At 37.1% G+C, this 15,717-nt stretch overlaps 1 protein-coding gene across 4 annotated transcripts in view; it reads left to right on the forward strand.

The window, feature by feature from the left end:
- LOC137398950 (tyrosine-protein kinase Abl-like) overlaps positions 1-15,717 on the forward strand; it is a 69,289-nt gene that overhangs the window by 13,352 nt on the left and 40,220 nt on the right. For all 4 annotated transcript variants that reach the window (XM_068085116.1, XM_068085118.1, XM_068085117.1 and 1 more), the window contains exons 5-8: positions 258-414; positions 6,559-6,757; positions 7,699-7,839; positions 10,155-10,263. In XM_068085116.1, the coding sequence (XP_067941217.1) occupies positions 258-414; positions 6,559-6,757; positions 7,699-7,839; positions 10,155-10,263 (606 nt within the window). The remainder of the gene's footprint in view (positions 1-257; positions 415-6,558; positions 6,758-7,698; positions 7,840-10,154; positions 10,264-15,717) is intronic.

Raw genomic sequence — 15,717 nt, forward strand, 5'->3', positions numbered from 1 at the left:
AGTGCCCATTGTCAAACTTATCGCACTGTAACTCTATGGGCGCACAACTCCAAATTTGCATCATTCACATAATAAAAACAGTGATAGTGTGTAATGTCTTAAATATTGTATAACATATAATGAACACCATTTACTGCTACTATTCCAGTTTAGCAAGTCTTGTGTAATCCTTGTGTTGTCGACAAGCTCATGAGTTCATCAATTTGGATAGAGTGAAATGTTGCCATTTTTAAAACAGTATTATTTTGGTCATTCAGGTTTGTCACCCCTGAGCATAAGTTCAGCACTTTAGCCGAGCTAGTTCATCATCACAGTACGATGCAGGACGGGTTGGTAACCACCCTGCTGTACCCGGCTCCTAAGGAAAGTAAGCCCACGGTCTATGGCGTCAGTCCAAAGGAGGACAAGTGGGAGGTGAGCATGTTTATCCGCGTGCCACTTTTGTCTGTGCGTCACTCTTCCGTCTTGCTTAAGTCTCCGACTTATTACTAATCACTTTTATTACTAATCACTCTTCCGTCTTGATTTTACTTATTACCATTACACTGGCAGCCCCGAGTGCTGTGAGATATCATCAGGTGTAATAACTATAAGCATAATTATTCTAAAGTGCCACAAGGTGTTAGAGCGGCGTAGCTGGTAATCTGCCTGGCTGATAGACCGAATTTCCCAGTTTTATTCCCTTAACACACTTAGTGTGGTTTAGACAGACACGGCTCTTATTATAGTAAAGACTAGATGAATGCACGGTGTTGCACGGGTATTAAACAAGTCTCTGCGCAGAAAATTTTTTATTTAACTTATGGAGGAGGGTAGGGCACGTTGCAACAAAAACTGAATTTTTGGCCGTAACATTTGGAATATACAATAGATAATCACAAAGAATGCAGAAATGTTTTACAAATGGATGCCAAATGCCAATTCTGCTGGTTGTATACTTTGGGAAATATCACAAAAGTACTAATTGCATAATTGGTGTGTCAACGTGCCCCAGTAGGGGCTACGTTGAAGCACCCTATGTGGCATATTGAAACACCCTGTGTGGCATATTGAAACACCCCGTGTGGCACATTGAAACACCCTATGTTGCACGTTGAAACACCCCGTGTGGCACGTTGAAGCGTCTTTGATTTTCATGATGAATTTTAGTTTTAGAATTGTTTTCTTGAATTTTATTTTTTGCCAAAAAATTCAAATTTCCACTAATTATTTGAGCAAGAAAAACTTGAAAAGAGTTAGCTATGAACTTCAAAATACTGTGTACAGCAATCATGCCAAACAATCTTACTCAGTACAACAAAACATATGTACATGTTGGTCTAAAGATCAAACTTTTCTTTATGTTAGCATTTGCAGTCATGACATGAATATTTTCCAGAAATTTAGGGGTTCATCGTGATGATTAACTTTTAGCTATGTCATCGAGGTTTGTTCCAACCTGCTCGAGCTGTTCCCTTTAGAAAAATCGAGTGGCAAGTTGAGACATGTTGCAACTTGCCCCTCTATTTTTATCATTAAAGCATGTTGCAACTTGTTCTCATTCCCTTTGTGTTTCAACCTCCCCTCCCCAAATGATTCTGAGCAACCAAAATGGTTATCCGATCTCAGGATCATGTAATATCATGAAGTTGGTGAGTGAATTGTGAAAATAACATGTCTATAGCTGCCTCCACTGACTTTTGTTAACATGGGATGATGTACAAAGAATATATGCAATTCTTTAAATTTGGATATAAAATAAAAAGGCAAAAAATTACCAATAAATTTTACAAAATCACGGCTTACCTGAATTGCTGTTCTTTTTATTTCATGCAATCAGGATATCTTATAAGATGATCTAGAAAGCGCTTTAGATATTGAAGTAAGAATTCAAAATGATGTAAACAAGCAAGAAATTTGAGGTGTGTTTCAACGTGCCCCATGTTGCAATGTGCCCACTCTCCCCTACAACAATTGCCATTTTAACTTTTGAACTTCATATCGTGAAAAGTGTTTTTGTGTAGTTCAAATAAATTAGGAGAAAAAAGCAAACAATGAGTACATGGAAGTGTGTGTATGTAAAGGTTACTGTTGCAGCAGAAGCTCATTGTATTCAAGGTTTTGATGGGTGATACTGATACCTCTCAGTACTGGTACAAATGAGGTATAAGACTGTCTTTGTCTGGTACTTTGTCTGACTGAACAGAGAGAGAGAATGTAGAGGCAATTTTACTCCAGATAGCACAATCGCCCATGTGAAAAGCATTGAGCTTTTACAGATTTATCCAAACCGAAAATAGGAGTGTAACGGCGCATTTGAAATTGAAACGGCACATTTGAAAATTACAAATTAAAAAACAAGTAATGGTAAAAAATTTGCTTTTTAAAAAAATTCAAAAAATAACAAACGCGAAAGGTAATATTAATATCATATCAGTAAAAAGTACACATTTACCATGTGCAATCGCGAAAAGGATATACAGTACTTCGATATATGCTTTTCAAAGTATGTCCATATGTATGCATTCCGGCTATAGCTATTAAAATCTTGGAATAAATAATACGTATGGAAGAAGATTTGATTCTGCTGTTGGCCATTCCCTACCATTCAGACCTACCGCCGGTCCCTACCGCCGGTCCCTACCGCCGGACCCTACCGCCGGACCCTACCGCCGGACCCTACCGCCGGTCCCTACCGCCGGTTCCAGACCCTATCGTTGGCCAGTCCAACACCCTACCCAATAGTCCACAGATAATGAGTTGATAGCTAGCCGATATAAGTCGCTATATGGGAGCACATACCCAATGGCTTTGCATACCACGCAGGATGATTGCTTAAGTAAGTGATTGTCATTAGTTAGCTTACTAAAAAATTCTATTGGCAATCTGCCAGGCTAATAGCAAGGGGCAGGCAACTCTCATTACTTCTCATTGTTTATAAGCGGATTTTTAATACTTGGGCAACGCCGGGAAGCACAGCTAGCATATATAAGAGCGATGGAAATGATAAGAACGCCTTAACCTTGTGGTTACACGCGCTTGTTAGTAAACTTGTGGTTTGAATGGTGCGAATTCAAATCCAGTACGATGATGGTTTTTCATTGCTAAAACTTTACCTCATACAAATATTGACATTTATATATAGACTGAGATTATTACAGTTTTAATGTATGTGCTGATGCTGTAATAACTATCATAAATGGAGCATTTCACTTGCAGCTATCAACAATGATCAATGTTGTATTCAGTGTCTAAAGAATCTTTTTAAGCTTCCAATAAGGGTAATCTTATTTGGATTTGTCTCCCTTGAACTGTATGATGCGCGATGCTATTTTCCATCAATGCCGATGATGCATTTGTATTGCTGTCTAGGCAATAGCTGATATCATCTTGGATATCTGCAGAAATTATAAAAACCCACCGTTCCCGTTGTTCTAGATAAGCTACTTGTATAAACTAGCATTTCAATGCTCTCTTTCATTTCGTTAGAAATACATGAAGTATTAAGTTTAAAGTTTGGCTTATGGGCAAAATATTTCAAAAGGTTACAACGTCGGCATGACAATTTTTACTTATAGTAACGAAGCAAAACAGGCCTGAAGTATTTAGCACCTAGGCTTGGATATGTGCAATATTAATGTTGGCGATATTCTGTGTTGTCAAAAGCTAGGATCATTCAATCAAGTTAAATCATTATTACTGTTTTTTGTTTTCTAGTCTGACAAAAAAGCTGCAGCTTAATTAAAAATGCAAGCCTATTCTCTTGTGAATAGCTCGCAAGCAGCGATATGGTAGATGGTACGATACAAACGTTTAACTTAATTCAACGAAAAGAAAATACATTTTGCAACAATAGATTTTAATATTTCTGACCATCAACCAGTTTTTGCATCAATTGAGTTTAAAATCAAAATTCCCAAGCGTTCAAATTTATCCATTTTCATTATTGACTATGATCAGCTAGCAATCAAGCTTGCTGAACAAGATTGGCGGGCGATAATGGATTGCTCTGATGTTAACAAAAGCTTTGAATCCTTTTCTTTGTCGTTCCAAAATTTAATAAAAATAGCTGGGAAGAAAAAATTAATTTCCACAAATCAGAAAAAGCTCAACTTTTTAAAACCTTGGATGAATCACCATCTACTTAAACAGATAAATAAGCGAAGAAAATTGCACATTAAATGCAAAAAAGAACCTTTCAATACTTCGCTCCACACCTCTTACCACAGTTTCAGAAATTTAGTCACAAATGAAATTAAAACTGCGAAGACTAAATTCTATAAAAAAGAATTTGATAAATGTAAAAATAATCAAAACGAAAAGTGGAAATTCATAAACAGATTGTTAAATAGAGACTCTAAAAATTCAGATAGCCCAACGAGCATAAACAAAGATGGAAAACTCCTAACAGACTCGCAAGATATAGCTGAGACCTTAAATGATCATTTCGTAAATGTTGGTAATAAACTGGCCAATGAGTTGCCACTTTCCGATATTCACTTTTCTAAATTTATGGACAACTGTGTAAATGATATTGATTTTAGCTTCCAGATAATTGACCCCTACCAAACACTGCAAATAATTGATTCTTTCAGTCTTCCTAAAGCAACCGGCTATGATAGGATTTCTCTCCGTGCAATAAAAGAAAATAAACTAGTCCTAATTCCAGTTTTAACACATCTTATAAATCTTGTTATACAACAATCTAATTTCCCAAATTGTTTAAAAATAGCTCGCGTGACTCCATTATTTAAAAAAGGAAATAGAACAGATCCATCTAATTACCGGCCCATTTCCATTCTTCCTGCTTTATCAAAAATTTTAGAGAAATGTTTGTCTTTGCAAATACGGGATTTTTTAGAAACCAATAACATCTTGTCGCCTAAACAATTTGGTTTTAGAAAAGGTAAAAGCACCACTACAGCAATAAACAGTCTAATGGAATTTTTATATACTAATTTAGATCAAAGTAATATAACTCAGGGCGTATTTTTGGATTTTTCAAAGGCATTCGATACGATTAATCACAAAATTTTAATTGACAAACTTTTTTACTACAATTTTAGTGTAAAGTCTTCCTCTCTTATTCAAAGTTATCTCCAAAATAGATTTCAATTTACCAAAACAGATACTGATTGTTCGCAAATGAGGGCAATTACGATTGGTGTCCCACAAGGATCAATTTTAGGACCCCTCTTATTTTTAATTTTTATAAATGACTTAGTAAATGCTGCACCTGCTTTGGATTGTATTTTATTCGCAGATGACACCAATATATTTTCAACAGATAATTCTAAACTCCAAGAGGAATTAAATATTATTAATGAATGGTGCCTATCAAACAGACTCATTTTAAACAACAGTAAAACATTTCAAGTAGTTTTCAAAAATCCGTCTAAAAACACTCAAAATTATAATCTAAGCCTTTCTTTAAACAATTCTCAACTACAAATCAAAGATTCGACTCAATTTTTAGGTATCACGTTAGACAACAACTTGACTTTTAAAAAACACATCCAAAGTCTCATCAAAAAACTTAATTACATATTACTAATATTACGTTTCATTCGCCCCTACCTAGACAAATCAACCATGATCAATTTGTACTACAGTTTTTTCTATTCTCTTTTAATTTATGGAATCGAGTTTTGGGGCCACGGCAACAAAACTGATTTAAACAAACTTTTAATCATGCAAAAAAAGGCAATCAGAATAATACTCAATTTTAAACCAAATCAAACAGTTTCCAAAAATTTTTAAATTTTAAAAATAATGCCAATTGAAATTTTATTCCAGTATCGCCTGCTAATGTTTTTAACAAATTCTTTCCCCATGGAAGAGTTGCAAGATTTTATGATAGATCATTGTCAAGATACCCGTTTAAAAAGTAAAAATCAATTAAAGTTGAAAAAGTGTTTGTCTTCTAAGGGACAGAGATCGATATTTTTTAGTGCAATGAAATTATATAATAAATTTTTGAGTGATTGTGCGGGCTCTGCTCCGGGTCAGCTGAAGGCGAAGTTGGTAGAGCGCCTGTGGGCGTCCTGGGACTGTCCTTCCTGACTCTGGTGCTCCGGAGTGTGCGCTTATCGCTGATTCTGTTTCTTTTCCTACTGCTTGCTGGGGCTGCCTTGACTCTAGCCTCTGGCTATCTGGCATGTCCTATTGCTACTCTGTGTATTTTTTTACTCATATTGTCATGTTATTATTACGCAATAAAAATCAAATCAAAAACACAAATAGATTAAGGCTCAGTGTTTTTGCCTCAAACAAACATGTTTGACAGGTGTTCATAGCCGCAGATTTGTAGCACTTTTTATCCCTATTTTGTGTTCGTTTGTTTGGGGTTTGAAAAAGTCTGACTTTTGGGTCATTGCCATCAGCTCACAACATTTAGTATTATATGAAATGTCTTGTGGACATGGTTGTTACTAACATATATCTGTCAGCATGTCAGCATCTTTCAACAAATGATTTTTTCTAAATTAAAACAAACAATGTAGGGCAATTGTCACCCTTTGAATCAAATCTGTTGTAAATTTATAATGATTCTCATCTCATAGTTTGTCATATTTGTAGATTGAGCGCACAGACATCCAAATGAAGCATCGGTTGGGTGGTGGACAGTATGGCGATGTCTATGAGGCTTTCTGGATGAAATACAATAGGACGGTCGCTGTTAAGACTTTAAGAGAAGAACACATGAACATCGCTGACTTCCTTGCTGAGGCTGGAGTGATGAAACGCATGAAACATCCTAATCTTGTGCAGCTATTAGGTGAGTCTATGATTACAGCTGAGATTATTGGAGTCGTCTTCCATTAGTAATAGTTTTTAAATTTTCTGCAACTATTTGGTAGGTCTATGATGGCTGCTAAGATTATTGGAGTCGTCCTTAGTCAGTAATGGTTTTTCAGTTTTTGCAACCACTCATTAGATCTGTGATTACAGCTAAGGGTTTTGGAGTCGTCCTCTATTGGTAATAGTTTTCCAATTTTTATGATGGGTCAAATCTTCTCTGTCATTTTTCTAGGTTATGACTACCATTGTAAACACTGTCATTCACCTTTTTCAACTTTGGATTCAGTTTGCTATTGGACATAATCTCATATTCCTCTTACTGAGTTTAACTCCACTCGTTCAGTACAGATGTGGCAAACTGATTGTCTGTTGAGTTGGTTATTTTATCAAACCCTGGCCGTCATGTATGCTTTAAGATTATCAGTTGTACCAATAAAGAACAGAGAATGAGCATAGGCACAACTATTCTACAATGCTGGAAGGTGAAGTATTAGCGCGGATGATAGAGTATTGGGCGGCTAAGCCGAAGGTCAAGGGTTCAAATCCTATATGAAGCAATCTTTTATCTCAATCTCCAACTGACGGCCAGTCACGGACTTTAGTAGAGTAAATATTGAGGACTAGACTCAATTTTAGGTCATAATATTCTGCATTTGACTTGACTGATTTGACTGGGACTTGACTGTGACTTCGACGGGATTTGACTGACTTCGGCATGACTTGAACATGACTTGACTGTGACTTGGACGGGACTTGGAAAGTTCAAATGTCAAGTCAAATCAGCATTAATCATATCTATTTTTCGTGACTATACAAGTAAATTTGCTGCCAAAAACATTCTTGTAGCATTCTCAATTATTTGTTCAACTCAAATGCGTTACTGGATAGATTCAGATCATGAGTTTGTCCGTGTTTCAGGTGTGTGCACAAGGCAGGCGCCGCTATACATTATTACTGAATACATGTCACACGGTAACCTTCTCGACCATCTTCGCAAAACAAAACATGAGGATATGGGTCCTTCGGTGCTCATGTACATAGCAAGCCAGATAGCTGCAGGTAGGTTGTTTATTTACATATTGAGCAAGATATCTGCAGGGAGATCTTTATGTACATAGTGAGTCTGGTAGCTGCATTTGGTTGCTTATGGACGCTGCGAACTAGATAGCTGCAGGTAGGTTTTTATGTACATAGCAAGCCAGATAGGTGTTTATTTACATGGCAAGCCAGATAGCTGCAGGTAGGTGTTTATGTACATAGCAAGCCAGATAACTGCAGGTAGGTGCTCATGGGCAGAGTGAGAAAGACAACTGAAAATGGGTGTTTATGTACATAGCGAGCCAGATACTGCTGGCCATGGTGATGGCGAGTGAGACGACAACAAGTAGTTAGTTGCCGATTGATGTACAGTGGTGTGCAAAATAAACTAGGCCCGCCCCTTTACTTATTCAGCAAAATTCTTAAACTTATAATTTATTGTTTCCATCTGTATTACTAGTAAACAGATTATATACCACTAGATTCAAAATCTTGACAAGATTCAGAATATCCTATCAAATAATGTGTGGGATGCACCCAAGTCTGGTTAGATGCTATTTCTCGTACCAATCTAATAAGAATTACATGTCACCAGGTTTCATAAGATGATTTCTTGTTTCTAAAAGTTATAGCTACATAATCACTATGTTTCCATGATGCGCAGTGCTTCGGAGTTGCGCTATCTCCGAATCATGGAAACGACGTCTTCGCACTGAAATCACTGCGCACTGATCAGTGCGAAGCCAGTGCAAATTCGCAGCAAGGAAACAGCGACTGCGCAGTGGCTGCGCATAGCTCTCATGCCGTGAAGACGGATTCTTCGAGGGCCATAAACTAGTACAAAGGTTGTCCTGCTCATCTTGTTTTTTTTCTATTCTTCCGATCTTCTTTCACCTAAATTTAATTATGGTCTGCATTCACGAGGATGATGAAGTGATTACTTTCCTGGACTTTGTTATCGATGCCAACACTTTTCGAAAAATAGGTGGCAAGTCCTAAATTAACGTTTAAATAATATATTACTTAAAAATACTTATTAAAAATATATTACTTTGTAAAAAGTGTGTCAAGGTTTGTAAAACCTTGTGAATGTGTATTGTAAATAAAAGTATAATGACGACAGAATCATAAAAGACCGTTTATGACGTTCGGTATCCCTGATCGATTCTATTTCTCCATCAGGCGATTCGATTCATACAACTTCTCTTCTCTGGCTAATTTGGTGAAAACCACTGCGCAGCATGGAAACGTACAATCCCCTTGACTTCGGAGGGTGCTGCTTCGCAGTACTGCGCACCATGGAAACATAGTGATAAATTGTTCGTTTCTCAAATCTAGTATTGTAGACCTTGCCAAATAGAAAATAAGAATAATAAGTCGCCAAAAGCAAATAAAAATGTAGATTGTGTGATCATATCTATACAGATTATTGTCTTCAACCATTCAACCAAAAAGTAAAATGTTCAGAATATAGTCGACATAATCATTCAAAAACCTAATTTAACAGCCCAGAATTTAGATAAATTCAATATATAATTTATGGCTATTGACTAAATTAACAATGAGTAACAATTTTGTAAATGAGAATTTAGTTTTCCAGCAAAGGGATCCAGTTTATTTCGCGCACGATATATATATATAGGAAACCACAGATTAATGCAAGCATGTACCTCTGCGCATTTAGAAACATTCTTGTACCACAGAGCGTGTTTAGTACAGTATTCTGTGTGTAGCACATCAATGGCTGAGAGCAGCCCCTAGATGTCTCTTGTCACTAGTCAGCGGGTGATATGTGGTGATTAACATGTCTAATGATCTACCATGTGTGAGGCGGAACTAAGGGAATGGTGCCTAGAAGGAATTACTCGTGGTTTAGATTTACTCATTCATTCAGCAGTTTGGGCTGCTCTTAGAAGCCCTTTCAGCATAGCTGACACTATTTTCTCAGGCTACATTGTAATCTGACATTTAGCCTTTGTCAATCGCTCAAGTTAGAACTATGTTGCTTATTATTGACTGAGGAAAAGGAAGTGCTTCTTCAGCTGTCATTGTTTCTTGGAGCACTTGTGAGCACTTGTGAGCACTTTTGATAGGTTTTTAGGGTATCATGGAATTAGAATAAAGATCCAAACTAACTATGAGGTCTTCTCCGTTAACACATATTCATTATAAATAGTTTTGAGCATGTTTGGCAGGCCATGAGTATTATGATCGTAAAATTTAAACATTTATAATATAATATATTGTTTAGATAATAACATTTATAATATATTATTTAAAAACTAACTGTAACGTATGTAGTAATACATTTTGACCAGTAGCTCTTCGTGTTACAGGCATGCAGTACTTGGAGAGTCACAGCTTTGTACACAGGGATCTCGCTGCTAGGAATTGTCTTGTTGGTGATAATAATACAGTGAAGGTGGCCGATTTTGGTCTCGCTAGGTATGTGGTCTATGTTTGTTTCAACCACGAGCTTCTCTCAATAAGGTCAAACAGTTCACCCTTTCTTTTTATATAGGTCAAGTAGTCTATATAATGGCTTTAAATAGGCCAAACCTTCCCCTTTTTAACTTTATATGGTCAAGATCTATATTCAATGATTTTAAAGTAGGACAAATAGTTATCTTTGTTATATCATCTAGGTCAACCAGTTTTATTTCGGACTATTTTGTGTAGAACAACTGTTTGTCAGGGGGACGTATTGTAAGAACTTCAAAAGTTTTTCTTGAGTGACTATACCTAAAACTAATGCTAGATTTACTAAATATAAATATATAGAAATTCCCCTGTCATACAGCCCAAGACCATCGTGATAATGGAAAAAAGAAAGGGTACTGCCGGTTGAGAAATGCAATATTAGCAGTCAAATGGCACTGCAGTGCAATAGGAGAACTGCAATGGTAGATGTAATGTACTGGGTGTTATTATGTACAACAAACAGCAATAATGAAAGGAAAAGATTATGTTTATATCTATCCCCTGCAATAGGAGAAATGTAATATTAGAAGTGAAATGGCAAGCTGTTGTGTAATATACACAGGCTGGGGGGGGGGGCTGTATATCATTGATCATAGCAACCAATATCAAGAAGTTGTGATATTTATCTAGATTTCTGTATTTATATCTAAAAAATTATGCTGAATTTAAAAATCTAAATAAATTTTAGCTGGTTGTCATAGAAATAGATGTATATCTATAAGAAAATGTCGGCCTATTACTTAATTTTGCAGATATTAAAGCCGGCTTGGCAGTACCGCAATATTGGGCACAGCCGTAGTATCATCAACAAATTCTTTAGAAAAATAATAACAGTAACATATTGCACACCATTGGTCACTATATACTTCGATCTTGTAAATTCGAATGATTATTCTTATAATTAAATCTTATAATAATCTTATAAAATCGAGTCGTTTCCTTTACTTTCACTGCTTTGGACATCAGTTGGAATACCAAAGTACTCATCATAAGTGTCCAAAATGTCAGAGTCCGGTAGAATCGGCAAAAAAGAAATGATTACTTTTTAGTACTTCTACGTTAATTACGGAAACCTTCGGCAATTGGACAATGCCATAGACTGGTGAAATGAGCACGTTTTTCTCGTGAAATGCGCACAACTTAATGGTTCTACTCTCTATCGCACGGCCTTATCGGCGTTTCGTTGGCCGGTCTTAATTTTGATTAAAATAGGCTTGTCAAGTTTTTATTGCGATTTTAGGCCAAATTAATCTGTCTATTTATGTATAATCCGATCAGATGAGTTAGTTTTAGTATATTGCATCAACTTTTCAAAGACTTGGTAACATATTCAAATAGGTTTATATGTGTTTTGTATCATTATTATACTTAAACGACTCTACCCAAAAATGGTTAAATTTTTTGATGGGATTTCGGTACAAGAGTTTGGTAACGGCCGTTGACGGATTATTTTTCGGGAGTTGTGTGCGCATATGCATTTATCATAAAGCTACCAAACAATTGCTTCGCTCGTGTTTGGTCATGAGAATAGAAAAAAGATAATCAACAGAATATATTTGAGCCACAAGGGAAAATATGCAGTAGGCCTACATGTACACTATTATGAATGCTCAACTATACATGTATATTCTATATATTCCTTTGAAATACTTTGTGTGTGTGTTTTATTTCATCAATCAGTAGAAATACAACGTTAAGCAAAAGTTAAGATATAGTTAAAATATTGATTACATAAAAACAAATAATTAGACGCTTAATTCCCACATATTAAGGTATGATGAGGCCCACATGCGCAGTAGCACTGCAGCTAGGAGGCCTTGACTCATTGTGAGAATGAGTCAAGTGTTTATGTAGTGTAAGGCTCTGTTGGGCCTATCAGGGATAACATTGTGAGAATGAGTCAAGTGTTCATGTAGTGTAAGGCTCCGTTGGGCCTATCAGGGATAACATTGTGAGAATGAGTCAAGTGTTTATGTGGTAAGGCTCCGTTGGGCCTATCAGGGATAACATTGTGAGAATGAGTCAAGTGTTCATGTAGTGTAAGGCTCCATTGGGCCTATCAGGGATAACATTGTGAGAATGAGTCAAGTGTTCATGTAGTGTAAGGCTCTGTTGGGCCTATCAGGGATAACATTGTGAGAATGAGTCAAGTGTTTATGTGGTAAGGCTCTGTTGGGCCTATCAGGGATAACATTGTGAGAATGAGTCAAGTGTTTATGTAGTGTAAGGCTCTGTTGGGCCTATCAGGGATAACATTGTGAGAATGAGTCAAGTGTTTATGTGGTAAGGCTCTGTTGGGCCTATCAGGGATAACATTGTGGGAATGAGGCAAGTGTTTATGTGGTAAGACTCTGTTGGGCCTATCAGGGATAACGTGGTGAGAATGAGTCAAGTGTTTATGTGGTAAGGCTCCGTTGGGCCTATCAGGGATAACATTGTGAGAATGAGTCAAGTGTTCATGTAGTGTAAGGCTCTGTTGGGCCTATCAGGGATAACATTGTGAGAATGAGTCAAGTGTTTATGTGGTAAGGCTCTGTTGGGCCTATCAGGGATAACATTGTGAGAATGAGTCAAGTGTTTATGTGGTAAGGCTCTGTTGGGCCTATCAGGGATAACATTGTGGGAATGAGGCAAGTGTTTATGTGGTAAGGCTCTGTTGGGCCTATCAGGGATAACATTGTGAGAATGAGTCAAGTGTTCATGTAGTGTAAGGCTCCGTTGGGCCTATCAGGGATAACATTGTGAGAATGAGTCAAGTGTTTATGTAGTAAGGCTCCGTTGGGCCTATCAGGGATAACATTGTGAGAATGAGTCAAGTGTTCATGTAGTGTAAGGCTCCATTGGGCCTATCAGGGATAACATTGTGAGAATGAGTCAAGTGTTCATGTAGTGTAAGGCTCTGTTGGGCCTATCAGGGATAACATTGTGAGAATGAGTCAAGTGTTTATGTGGTAAGGCTCTGTTGGGCCTATCAGGGATAACATTGTGAGAATGAGTCAAGTGTTTATGTAGTGTAAGGCTCTGTTGGGCCTATCAGGGATAACATTGTGAGAATGAGTCAAGTGTTTATGTGGTAAGGCTCTGTTGGGCCTATCAGGGATAACATTGTGGGAATGAGGCAAGTGTTTATGTGGTAAGGCTCTGTTGGGCCTATCAGGGATAACGTGGTGAGAATGAGTCAAGTGTTTATGTGGTAAGGCTCCGTTTGGCCTATCAATGATAGTTTGACATCCTGAATGTGTATGGATTAGCTCACCTGCCTAGTTTTAAACATCAATCAGAGGTTAGTCATTCACTCGTGTTACATGCTATGAATTTTTGATCTTCGCAGTTGTGGGTTTAATCATAGGAATGAGGAGGACGTATTTATATGATAAGCAGGAGTGGTCGCACAACTCCTAATTTTTTGTAGCTGACGAGTTTACCACACTTTTTAGACTAGCAGCTACTTTTTTCTGACGATTCGAGCCATGTGGCTTATATAAGGGTGCGGCTAAACTGCGGTGTTTTTTTCACCGCTAGGGCGTATTAACCATAATCTCCGGTTAGTGCGCCTCTAGCGGTGAAAGAAAAAACAAAACAATGCCTAATGGTACTGTTTCGTTAGGCACTGAGTTGAAAAGCATTGATTAATACGGAACAGTGTCTGCCGGCACTGTTCCGTTTTAACCAGCAAAGTTGCCGCCGTGTTAAAAAGCACCGTCCTAAGTTCTGCGGCCTATGCAAAGGTGCTGCCTATGTATTGTTTTATTATAATTTTTTTATAAATAAAGCAGATGCGGCTTATATTGGGGTGCGGTTAATTGTTCAAAAAGTACGGTACATGCTACGAAGAAATTGTTGTACAACTCCGCGTGTTTTAAATTAGTCTGTTGCGATTTTCGCTACAGCAGGGCGCATATTTTATATCGAGATTGACACTATTAAAATACATCTAATGTCAAAGTCAAAACGTGTGAGAAATTTTTCTTCCAGATTCGGAGTTATTTTTTAAAATGGTGTCTTAAAAGTATTTTAAAATTATTAAAATATTTTTAAAACACGTGCGTTGAAAACAGAGCTGCGTAGGGATGCTGTAAGGACGTCACCAATGAAGAAAATGAAAATCCAACATCCGATCGCAAAGATTTATGCAATAATACGAATATCGATGTTTATATCATACGCGGTGCTTCGTTGTTGATACTATGTTTTCAAAAATACTCCCCTTGAATCGGAGACTTGAGTCGTTTTGAAGAATTAAATATGCAATGTTTGAAACGTTGACATGCTACGAAGATGGAAAATACGACAAAATTCATAGCGTGTAATACGAGTGATTGTTGTGTTCTCCTACTACTCTTTGAATAGACAGTATGACAGTTGGTGAATTTTGACTGGTCTGGGATCACCCCATCCCCTCTTTAGATGATAGAACAGAGACAACATTCAGACAAGTCATTGTCAAAACAAGTTCAGTTTAGTCTATTGTCACGTACAAACAAGTCAACCCCCCTCAACCACCTGTCAAGGAGTGTTATGTGAGCAGAATGAACTTGTGGTCGCTGGCTAATCTGTTGATGGTAAATAATTTTGAATAGCAACATTCTGTTTTGAGTGGTTGGAAGTCATCTTGAAGGGTGGATTGATACGTTCTTGATCATAAAAAAACTTTCCACACACAGATGGTAAATGTATGACCTACATGTAACATTGAGTCCAGCCCTCAATATTTACTCTACTAAGAGCCATAGTTGTAAAATCCTTAGCTGTAACCATAGGCCTATCAAGTAGCTACAGAAAACTGAAAAAAATATTACTAATGGAGAGCGACTCTAGTAATCTTGGCTGCAATCATCGACTCACTTAGTATCTGCACAAGATAAATGCGTTTCATGCAGGTTTATGGTGTGTTTGTTGTATTTATCAAGTAGAGAGACTTTTTGGGTTTCATGCCTAGCTTTTGTTTGTTTGTTTAAACTCCAAATAAGGCTTCAAGGTTTAAAAATTGGATTTCATTTCACTGCATTTAAAGCGGTTTATCTTACAAACTAGCATCAATTCCTTAGAATATGTCTAGGCGAGGATGGGGTAAAACTTGAATCGTAGCTAGGATCTTATTATTATTATTACACGGAGAAGAAAATGTTGTTAGTTGAAATCTGAATGGTGAAAGAACTAAGCGGTGAGCACATGTTATCACTGTTATCAGTGCCTGCTAATCATTTATTTTTTTGATCGAGGCTGAAAAGTGAAGGTTTATGTCTCTTGGAAAAAACGGTGTGAAGTAGTCCTACTATGACAGGGCTTCCTAATTGGGGGGTGTTCATACCCTAAGGGGTGGGATTTGTGATTGTGGGGTGCAAAAATTAATCGTGAAGACAAAAACAATCTATTTGTCATCATAACAACTGGGCTATGGAAGTCCAGATTTTCATC

The sequence above is a fragment of the Watersipora subatra genome, chromosome 6, assembly GCF_963576615.1.
Source record: "Watersipora subatra chromosome 6, tzWatSuba1.1, whole genome shotgun sequence".
Lineage (NCBI taxonomy): Eukaryota > Metazoa > Bryozoa > Gymnolaemata > Cheilostomatida > Watersiporidae > Watersipora > Watersipora subatra.